This window comes from Labrus mixtus, chromosome 17 (assembly GCF_963584025.1).
Source record: "Labrus mixtus chromosome 17, fLabMix1.1, whole genome shotgun sequence".
NCBI classification, from domain to species: Eukaryota; Metazoa; Chordata; class Actinopteri; order Labriformes; family Labridae; genus Labrus; species Labrus mixtus.
Window position 1 is genome coordinate 3,066,055 of NC_083628.1, and position 11,524 is coordinate 3,077,578.

General features: G+C 41.4%; 1 protein-coding gene across 1 annotated transcript in view; it reads left to right on the top strand.

Moving 5' to 3' along the window:
- Positions 1 to 10,428, top strand: part of ttc28 (tetratricopeptide repeat domain 28) — a 126,458-nt gene extending 116,030 nt beyond the window's left edge. Inside the window, exons 27-35 of the mRNA XM_061060740.1 lie at positions 427 to 551; positions 676 to 753; positions 833 to 992; positions 1,112 to 1,188; positions 2,874 to 2,897; positions 3,897 to 4,026; positions 5,456 to 5,563; positions 5,640 to 6,276; positions 7,277 to 10,428. Of these exons, the coding sequence (XP_060916723.1) occupies positions 427 to 551; positions 676 to 753; positions 833 to 992; positions 1,112 to 1,188; positions 2,874 to 2,897; positions 3,897 to 4,026; positions 5,456 to 5,563; positions 5,640 to 6,276; positions 7,277 to 8,375 (2,438 nt within the window). The 3' untranslated portion in view covers positions 8,376 to 10,428. The remainder of the gene's footprint in view (positions 1 to 426; positions 552 to 675; positions 754 to 832; positions 993 to 1,111; positions 1,189 to 2,873; positions 2,898 to 3,896; positions 4,027 to 5,455; positions 5,564 to 5,639; positions 6,277 to 7,276) is intronic.
- The last annotated feature ends 1,096 nt before the right edge of the window (positions 10,429 to 11,524 follow it).

Consider the following 11,524-nt stretch of genomic DNA (forward strand, 5'->3'; position numbering starts at 1 on the left):
TAACAAGGAAATAAAACAGAACTAGCAACAACTTAAATAATACAGAATAAGAAGCTATTACAATATATCAAATTGAATTTAAAAATGTAAAATATAAAAAATAAAAATAAAAATAAAAAACACAAAATGTACAAAAGCTGTAATGTAGGAGCTGTGCAGTGGACTATGAGAAAAAATCTTAATGTGTGTAACTACTCACAGAGTGCATGTAAGGAAGATACATTAATGCCCAGTGGGCGTTAATGTAACGCAATTCTAATGAAGTTCCATCTGTTTCTTAATAAGGTGTTAGTAGAGCAGGTTGGCACAGAGGAGTTCAGACTGTGTCCAACATTTCTTTTAAAAACTTTATTGTATTGTTTAGAAAGCTTAAATGACCTTCAGTTGAAGTGTGTTTTAATCTCTCAGAGCGTGCTTTTCCTTCAGGTTACATGCTGATTGGCAGCGATGTGAAGCTGAACAGCCCGATGTCTCTGGTGGCTCAGGCTCTGTCAGAGATCCTGCAGTACCCGGAGAGGGCCAGAGACGCCCTCAGAGTGCTGCTCCACCTGGTGAGACACGTCCACAACTCTTTGAGTCATTCAAACAAATTACTGCTTCAGAAAATACTGCAAAATGCAAATCGAGCTCCGAAGTCTTAAACACGTTGTCGACTTTGTCTCTTCCTCTCCGCAGGTGGAGAAGTCTCTGCAGAGGATTCAGAGCGGTCAATGTAACCCGATGTACACGTCGCAGCAAAGCGTCGAGAACAAGGTCTGTGTGTTCCCCCGTCTCTCTTTGTCTTTAAATGTCACCCTCTGTGCTCATGTCTTCCCGTCTCCTCTGGGTGAAGGTCGGCGGGGTGCCCGGGTGGCAGGCCCTCCTCTCTGCGGTGGGTTTCCGGTTAGATATCTCCGGTAGCGGTGCTGGTCTCCCGGCGGCGGTTTTCTTCCCGACATCAGACCCCGGGGATCGTCTGCAGCAGTGCAGCACCACTCTGCAGTCACTGCTCGGTAACACAGCTCCTTCTGAATGTCTCCAAAGTCAATCATAGTGACAGATATACAACCTGCTTGTTCCATTGTATGTAATGTATGTAATTATTACTAATTACTCCTCTGTACTCCCTCAGGTCTCACTCCAGCAGCTCTGCAGGCTCTCTGCAAACTGGTCACAGTGTCTGAGGCTGGAGAGCAGCTCATTCATAAGGTACTGACGTGCTGTGTGGTGTTGTAATGGCAGATAGATATTTCATGCCAGTGGTGGATGAAGAGCTTAGAACCTTAAACACTATGAATGTACTCAAATATTTCCAGTAAAAACATGATTAGATTGTTGATACCGATGCATCAGGGGGCATCGGGCCCCCTCAAAGGGTCGCCTGATCAATAAGAGGGGTCATGAGATGATTGACGAGAGCAGAAAGGAAGTTCTGACAAACTTATATTATTTTAGTTTAAGAAAGTCGTGTAGTTTTGATTATGTAATAATAATCAAATTAAAGTTCTTTTAGACAATATAGTATTAATTTACATCTTTTTTTCTTGACTAGCTTTTTCAAAATACAGCGTTTGATAACGGAAGAAAGTGTTTCGGATCATAAGCCACTAGTGTTTGCAATGACTGGTGGATCATTCATCAATAAATCAGGATCAGAATCAGCTTTGTTGGCCAGGCCTGTATGCCCATATAAGGAATTTGACCCTGTTAGTTTTGCGTCTTTTGTAGAAGCCGTAAAAAAATAAAATATTAAAGGAGCATGTTGTAACTCTGACATGAAGCATTCAAAATGGGTACTGCAGTCCAAATTTAAAACATTAGAGCTGTCTCCCCCCGCCCGCTCCTCTCTAGAGTCAATGTTGATGCAGGTTAACATGCAGTGGACAACGAAGCTTCAGTGTTTAGCCAGCTCTGCGTCAGTCTTGAAACCTTTCTGTGTTTTGCCAAAACTTTAATGTCTGGTACAGTCACTTCTGTCTGAACCAGTTCTCTTCCCCGCTTCCATCACTGCAGCACCTGTTGGTTTGACATTTTCCCGGGCAAACTGAGTAGCTTCCAAAAAGGCCGTGTCAGGGTGCCTTAAAAGCGCCTACCTTCTCTGGTCCAAACAAATCCAGAGCATTCAGGAGCAGAATCTAAAGTTAGAAGGAGGACATACTGGCTGCTGCATTGTTGTCAGAGAAGCCAGCACTTCAATAAAGCATGTTTCCTTAATGTCTGATCAGATAGTAAGCTCACTTTATCATTTCACTCAGTAGATATCTTACTGATTGCTCCTTCCTTTAAATAAATTCGGAGATATAAAAGAAGAAACAGCAGTTTTTCTATCTGAAGTGTTGTAGACAATAAGTTTCGAGTTGCATAAGAAAGGAAGTTCAGTCGTTAAATTGAACTTTAGAACAATACCAAAGGTAAATGACTCACCTCCACTGGTTTATGGAGACATGTCGTGGTGTTGCATGTGTGTCTTTGCCCGTTCTTCATGCTGTTGTGTGAACATGACCATGAGATCAGATGACGGACAAACTCTCATCCGTATACGCTCTGTCTCCTTCTTGTGTAAAGAACATTTCTTTAAGTCATTAACCAGAGATGATTTATTATCGTTTCAAAGAAAGGACACTCAGCTATTCATCATCCGTGATGTTTCTCATCCAGCTAGTCATCAGTAAGAGTCGGGGATCTATTCACGCCCCTCTGTTGGTCTTAGCTTACTGTATTACATTTCATACGACATTTGAGATCCTCCTGAAGTGTGTGCATCATCAGGTGTCATCATGAGTAAATCATCGTTCATGCATGGCCGTGTGTGTGCGGTGACTCAAACACAACACTTTCACACAAACACAGAACTAAACCCCTGTTTCCTCTCCTCTCAAACCCACCTCACAAAGGCGGTTAAAAGCATGGTGGGAATGGTAAGTGTTCAATAATGACGTTGTTTACTTGAGTTCAAACAAAGGATGAAAGCTGATAAAAACACTAGTTTTACGTATGGGTTTTAATGGAAAGCTTTTTGTGCTCCAACACTCTTAAAATCAAACTTAGCCGTAAGATCATTCAATATCACAGTGTACACAGACCATACGAGCATTTACAAACAAACAGCAAGCAGACGGGAGTGTGTCAGAGACTCACAGAGACGCTCACAGAGACGCTCACTGACACCCTCGTGTGGCCCCTTTAAGAAGTGACACATACGAGGGTCGGGCAATGATTAAGGAAAACAATAAATGAATAAGTCTTGTTTTAATGTGAATTGTTCAGTAACTATCCTTTATTTAATTTTAATTGTTTGAACCTTTATTTAACCAGGTTGGTCCCATTTCGATTAAGAATCTCTTTTTCAAGGGAGACTCGGTCGAGACAGGCAGCAGCACAAACACAAAGTTACAGACACAGACACAAAGAGAGACATAGTACAATTTACAAAATGCTAAAGTTAGCATTAAAATAGAAACATCTTGAGTCACATCTGGGAGTCAGAAGTCCAAGCAGTCGAGCTAAAAACATTGACCTCCTTCAGAATCTGCGTCCAGGGATTTCATTTTAGACTTAAAAACATGTAAGGACACCAGCTCCTTGAGTTTTGAGTCATTTTGCAACAGATTCCAGGCTGAGGGAGCAGAACTATTTTTCCCTGTTTCTGTCCGAACGTTTGGAACAGAGAGCATAAAGAGGTCCTGAGAACACAAAGAATACTGTCCGGTACTTTCCTGTGTGATAAAAACACACAGATAGTGTGAAAGCAGACAAAGAATTGCCTCATATATATATAAAAGTGTACCAGTATGAGCATACAGGTCGCCAGAGAACGCCATCCAACCCGAGAGTACAACTCATAATGCTGAGTCAGAGCCTCAAGTCTTCCTCTGATTCTTCCTCTGATTCTTGTTTTGTGTCTCTCCTCCTCAAAGCTCCATCAGGTGCTGGTTCAGTTGCAGTCGGGCGATAAGGAGCAAGACTTCTCTCTGGCTCCCATTCAGGTGTCGATAAGCGTTCAGCTCTGGAGGCTTCCAGGCTGCCACGAGTTCCTGGCTGCCCTCGGTGAGTCACCAACACGATAACACCGACTGTGGCTTCTATAAAAGTCTTGGTAATTTGTATGAAAAAAATGCAGATTTATATCAGGATCTTGAGAAGAAATGTAGACTGATAAGGAGAGGGAACATCTGGAAATATTTACACTTTATTTAGATGTTGTGTTGGTGGAACATTAGAGAAGTCAGTGACCTTTTGACCTCAGGATTTCAAGTTACCTAAAGAGACTCATGGAGCCTCAGTGTTTCACAAAATGTTCAAGAACTCCATAAGAGACAGTTGTAACAACCTCAGTTTCTATGCTCCTTATATCTGGAACAAACTGCAGGTCTGCTGAAACTCTCAGCTCTATTAAATCGAGGCTGAAGACACACCTGATTACAGCTGCCTTTAATTAAACAGCTTTAAATACGATTTTAAACTTTTACTCTGCACTGTAATTATTATTATTATTTTTGTAACTATTTTAATTTCTTTACTTTTATTTTTTATTTTTTTTATTAATTTTATTTTTATTATTTTTATTTTAACATATTTTCAGATTTAACAATTTCAGTGATTTTTTTAATTTTCAATTTTAACATTTCTTTTCTTTCCTCACTGAAGCACTTTGAATTGCCTTGTTGTTTAAATGTGCTACATAAATAAACTTGCCTTGCCTTCAAATGAATGGAACAGGAAGACGTTTCAGTGAATATTGAAGATAGATATTAGATATTCATTAGATATATGTTAGATATTCTACCAAATGTGTTAAGAAAAAGGTTTCAGAGAAGCTATAGAGAAACTCATCCAATTAAAAAACTAGTTCACAGATGACACAGGAAGCTAACTCGACTTCAAAGACGGGAATTCTTGATAATAATCGATGCTGAAGGAGTAAGACCGAACTAGATACATATTTACACACAATCAGGGAGGGATTTATGGTGAATCTATTGTGGTGTTAAGTTTTATTATTATTAATAATAATAATAATAATAATAATAATAATACATTTAATAATAATAATAATAATAATACATTTAATAATAATAATAATAATAATAATAATACATTTAATTTGTAACGCACTTTACATTTTTGAAAAAAAAAATCTCAAAGTGCTACAGAAAAAAAAAATACAAATAAAAAACAGATTTCATCAACTAAGCAACTAACGAAACTAAAAGCACAAGCAGAAGGCTTTGTTACAAAGGTGTGTTTTGGAGATATTGGGAAGTTAGCTTGGTGCCACCCTTCCCATACATCCAAAGCTCTGTCTCCATGGCGACAGGACAATAATACCTAATAACATTTTAAGTATTTCAAAAGTTGGATTTATAAAGTTGAGTTTGACGTATTAATTTGTCAAAAATGGAAATGAAAGTTGCCTCATGTTTCAATTCAATCACAGAACTTGAGTAGTCGATGACATCGCTCTGTTTTCTCTCAGGTTTCGATCTGTGTGAGGTCGGTCAGGAGGAGGTCGTGTTGAAGACTGGAAAGCAGGCGAGCAGACGCACTATGCACTTCGCTCTGCAGTCTCTTCTGGCTCTCTTTGGTGAGAACTTTGAAAATAAACCCCTCTAAATCTTTTTCCTCACTTCCATCATAACACTCGTTCTCTGTCTCCTCAGACTCCACGGAGCTTCCCAAGCGTCTGAGCATGGACAGCTCCTCGTCCCTGGAGTCCCTCTCCTCCTCCCAGTCCACCTCCCAGCCTCACTCCTTACCCCTCTCCTTCAGCGGCTTCCCCCCTCAGCCATCCTTCTTACCCCCAGTCTGCCCCGACAACCTCTCCTGCGACGCCATCTCCGTCTACAGCCTCAGCTCCCTCGCCTCCTCCCTCAGCTTCCTGTCGCGGCCCGAGCCCGCAGGAAGTGACATCATCAGCCAGCGTTCGCACCCGCAGGACCTGGACAGATCCCGAGGCGGAGGGGGTCTTTACTCCTCGCGTCGAAACTCGGGAGGCCTGCAAAGAGGTCGCCTGACCAATCAGGGAGGAGGAGGAAGAGGGGAGGAGGACGACTACGAGGGGTACTCCATAATCAGCAGCGAGCCGTTAGGGCGAGGGAGGAGGGAGTGCGACACGCTGCCTCTGCCTGCAGGACACAGACAGGGCAGGGGGGCGGCTGGGCGAGGGTCTGCAGGGGCTCATGGGTACCCTCTTACGATGTCCTCCAAAGGAAGCGTCAGCACGCCTACGTCGCCGATAAAAGCTCCGCCCCCGCTGCCCCGGAAACCTCCTGCAAGCCCCAAAGACAGGCAGCAACTGTAAGTTTATTATCACGCGCTCTTTAGAGTCTGCAACAATGCCATAACTGCAAATTTATTCTAACGCATTGCATCAGGAATGGCGCAATCTTCCCAAGTGTGTGGTTTCACATGGCATTATGGTTTTGGAAAAGCAGAAGAGGAACACTGTGTAAAGACACAGCAGGAGCTTCAGTCACATCGTGCTTTCACACATTCACTGAAAACTCCTGAAAACAAACAGATGATTTGTCTTTACCCAGAATTTACGGACTAGCCCTTTAATAATAATAATCTTTATTTATAGAGCACTTTTCAAAAACAAGTTACAAAGTGCTTTACAAGGACAGCAAATATAAAAAAACAGGCAGGTCATAGAATAATAAACAAGGCAAGATTAAGGAATAAAAATCACTTAAAATATAAAATCCCTTTTTAAAAGAACTTTTAAAATACATACAATTCTTTTAAAGGAATTCTAAAAAGTGTAAAAATAGTAACAATTTAAAATCAGGAAAGGCTCTTTCGTCGAATTTCTGTGTGAAGTTGAACTGATGTGTGAACGCAGCAGAAAACTATTCAAGATAATTCCCCGCAAGCCAGCAGGCGGGTGATGGTGTTGATTTCCCACGAGCAGTCATGATGTCTGCTTCACTCTCTTGTCTTCTCACAAGTCTGATCTGCTCTTTCTTTTATACTGTGAATACATCCAAGCGTCGATATAAACATCATGTGTTTCGCTTGTGGTGAGTTTTCTTGATGTTTCCTGCTTTTAGCTCGTCCTGATTTCCCACGGAAAATTTACTTTTGGGGGCTGGCATGAAAATGTCAGAATAAAGTGGACATGGAAAATTCAGCAGTTTTCATTCAGACATGCTGCTCACTCTGAATGTGACAGTAAATTTTCATGAGTTTTGTGTCACAGTTATGTGCTCCATTATGACTTGAAAGATCTACTCCAAGGTGAGTTCATTAATAGAACTAGAAATAATGTGTTTTTCTTTTTTTGATTTTGTCCCAGCTCGTCTCCTCAGAGGTTGGGCAAAGGGAAGGTCAGCAGCTCGGAGTCGGACCAGTCGAGCACCGAGACGGACAGCACGGTCAAGTCCCAGGAGGAGAGGACCGTGCCCGTGGGACAGCTGGACCCGCAGGAGCTGGCCCAGAAGATCCTGGAGGAGACGCAGAGCCACATGCAGGCTGTGGAGAGCCTGCAGAAGGCGAACATCAGAGGGACGACGCAGAGGGCGGGCGAGGGGAAAGCGGAGGTGCAGGCCCGGCAGACTTCTCAGTCCACTCCCACAACCCCGACTCTGACCGGGGGAGCGCGGGGGTTTCAGCCCTCTGAGACCAGCGCGTTCAGCAGACCTCCCAGCAGGGCGAGCTTAAAGGCTTCCTCGTCCCCTCTCTCCCCGTCTGTCTCAACGCCTCCTCCGACCCGGCCTAAACCTCCGTCCCGCTCCTCGTCCTTGCAGAAAATCAGCTCCGGCGGGTACAACAGCCCGCCTCATTCCTCGCCGTCTTTATCGCTCTCTGTAAAAAAACAGAATTCCTTTTTCTACACGGGTTCCTCAGACGTGCATGCCCAGGCTCCGCTCAAATTCAAATACTCTCCGTCACCTTACACCTCCCACGTGTCACCGTCCCACTCTCCTGCCGACGACGCCCCATCCCCAGCTCTCTCCTACTCCTCGACGGGATCGGTTTCTGCCTCCTCCAGCCCGGCAAACACCCACGAACTGAGCCAGGTCAAACAGGATAATAAAGTGCAGACTATTCATAACTTAAAGGCGTTCTGGGCCGGCGCCGGTCAGAAACACGAGGAGCCCTGTCCGGCCAGTTACCTCCGAGGCGGGAATAAAAAAATGAGCACGGTTCAGAAAGACGTTTTGGGTTTGCTCAACCTCTCGCCTCGACATGAGTCCGTGAGCAGAGACGCACGGGAATCGAATGAGCACAACACTGGCGAGAGACCGAATGGTCACCAGAATCTGGGGGCTAAACCGCCTCCGCCTCCTCCTTCTAAAAAGCCCACGAACTCTAAAGGAAGCATCAAACTTCCCTCTGGGAACGGCTTCAAGTTTCACTCTCCCGGACATTTTTTTCCTTCTTCTAAATGTTGAGGGTTTGGGATTCGGCCGTGCAGAACCGTAGACTTTTCTATAAGAAGTGGAAGTAGCCTTTGTGACATTTGCATTATTCTTTATTTCAGCCAAATGTGACCATGTTTAGACAAAGGACAGGAAGCTGGAGAGGAGAGAGGAGTTACTGAATGCTAAGTCGTCTGCTAATGCTAGCACTCGCTTGATAAGAAAGGTGCATTTTGTCAGTCACAGAAAACAGTATTTTTGATGAATATTTGTTTCTAGCATAAAGCAGTCTTACACTGAAGTGGCTTTTACTTGCATTCTTTCTGCTGGCCAGCAGGGGGCGAGTTCATCGGATGCAAAACATATAAAAGTCCATGTAAAAAATTATCCTACCTTTAAATTTATAGTCTAAGGTAGCTCTAACGTTAGCTGATGACTTTGTATTTTCTAACCCCTCGCTTGGTTTTAGCTACCTGCACACGTCAGAAACTAGTTACTTATTGCCCCAAATTAAACGAGGTGTACAAAACAAATTCCCCAACTTGGAGCCTCAAAGTGACACTTGGCAAACCAATGGATGACATCACAGTTAATGCATTGATCTTGTGTCTATTTTTCTCTAAATGGGGCCATAGTTTACAAATGTACATCATTCTGTATTGAGGAAGACTTGAGCTAGCGATTGACACCAGAAACACATCGGAAGAACTTACTGATGTGATAAATAAACTGAAGGCCCTGACACACCAAGCAGACCGCAAAGAACTAATGGCGACGAAGGCCGCCTCACGTCTTCGACAAAAAGTTGCACTTGAACACACCGCAAAGACTCCAGCCGACGGCCAACCACCACAGAACTCTCCATGCCAGCAGGGGGCGGTCGTCTGTTGTTATGATACGAGAACACCATTTTCACACCGCTGTCGCTCACCACTCGTCTGATAGGTCGCCTACTAATCAAGAATAATGTCTGATAAAAAGTAGAAAATGGCGCTGGCGGTGTCAGTTCTTGGTCTTTTAGTGGAAAAAGAAAAGAAGAGGCGGAGGCGACAAATAAGGAGAACCCTTCAAAACAAACCATTTCCTTTGGAGTCGCCCCCTGCTGGCCATTAGAAAGAAAGCATATTCAAGACCCTTACGTAATGAATTGTACTTTTCACACCTGTGTAGGGTTGTCACAATGCCAGATTTAAACTTTGCTACTATTCTAGTAAAATTCAAATGATATTGAGACCTGTTTCGACGCCAAGGCAAACTTAAAAAAAAGTCCCAGGAACCAAGTATTGGGTATATTTCTTAAAGATGTGGAATTGTAAAGTATCCAAGTATTGAAGAATTTGACCGTCTTGTACCTGTGGGCTAATTCCCCTTCTTGTATTCTGTCTATGAGCTGAACCCAGAGACTGAAGGCCGATCCTCTGTGTCATTTTTGTTGTTTGTACTTTGACAGAAGACGTCTGTCAGCCACATTTTTTAGCAATACCTGCTGAAGGAAAGAAGATTACTTACTCTTTCTTACTGACGGTGATTTTACATGTTATTCTTATTATTCTTATTATTATAGTTTATGTGTGTGAAGGGATGTTTTTTGAATGTGATGACTGTGCCTTCTTGTGGAGAAACCTGGAAGGACAAAATGACTCTGAGAGAAATCTCTGGCTTTAATGTTATTTTAATGACTGATTAGAGAGCATGTGTGTCACTGCCTCCATGTACTGTACTCGCAGTCTGCCGACTGTATGCCTGAAGAAAACATTTCATGTCGACCTTAAATGCTCGCTACACTCGTGTAAATTGACCCGATCTGGATATATTGTGTTGTGTTATTAATGCCTCTTGTTGTCATTTATTTTATAAAGTTCACTGTGTTTTTCAGTCATTATTATGCATTTTATAAAAAGATTAAACAGAGGAACAAGTGAGGAAAACGCCTTGCTATTTTTTATACAGATATGGTTTGATGGGTTATTATCAGCAGGGCACATCTTGCTGTTATTGACTTTATGATGTACAGTTGATGCAGCAGTCCTCCTGTTAGGTCGTAAACAAACTGAAGGATATGACGAATAAATACGTTTGTTTCTTGTCTTGCTTTAATGACGTAAATCAATTTTTAGGCAATCAATTCTTGGGCACTTTTCGCAACCTGTTCTTCTACGCCAAAAAATGTCAGTGGGACATATTGCACTATTTACTGAATTACATTTAAATGAATTACAGTATTTACATACTTCTTAATAGAGAGAGTGATTTAAATACATTATAAAACAAATGTTGAACATTGAACAATCAGATATCACAGCTTGAACAAAAGGTATGGGGTATACACCGTTTTAACTTTGAAAATAAATACAATATAAACAACAATAAAACATGAAGAAAGGCCATTACATTGAATTAAATACATAATAAAAACATTTATACTAAACTAAAAACTTGTGAAAAACTAAACTACAAAGATGCTGCATGTTTGACGTATATTTCATTATACATGGTAATTATATTTGTCAGTTTTTAATGTATTTTATGTAATATGTAAGCTATTTAAATTTAATTAAATATGTCAATTACATTTTTTTTAAAGCACATTTTAAAACATTTTTTTAAAGTGTTGTACAATGCATTAAAGAAACAACATACAGGAGTTTAAAACAATTATGAGAATACAGAAATAAAGCAACAAAAAAAAGCTGATAGAAACAGCCTCTTCAAGAGGGGCAAATATGTCATATAGCTACTATAATCATATATTATAAGCTACCCAATGTATATGTTAATATATAATAAATAGGAAATTGCAACTGTTTCACAATGTGAATTCATTTTAAATGGACATGGTTTACATGTGTGAATATGTGTTTCAGTGTCTAGATGCTATTATTGTTAACTGTTAATATGTTTATATTTGTGCTGTTTCTATTTTTGTATTGCTGCAGGGCATCCCTGGAAAAGAGACCTCGGTCTCAGTGAGTCCTCCCTGCTAAAATAAAGGATAAATTAAAAAGATAAAAATAAAAATATTCCATATGGTTTTCTTAAATCAATTTAAGTTAATCTGTGGAAAGCACCGCTTAAATATGTTTTTTTTTTTTTTTTTACCTTTTAACCAACAGTTGTCCTGTAACAGTGTAAGAGACGGTGTAATGAATGGGGTGGATATATCAGCCAATCAGAAACACCCA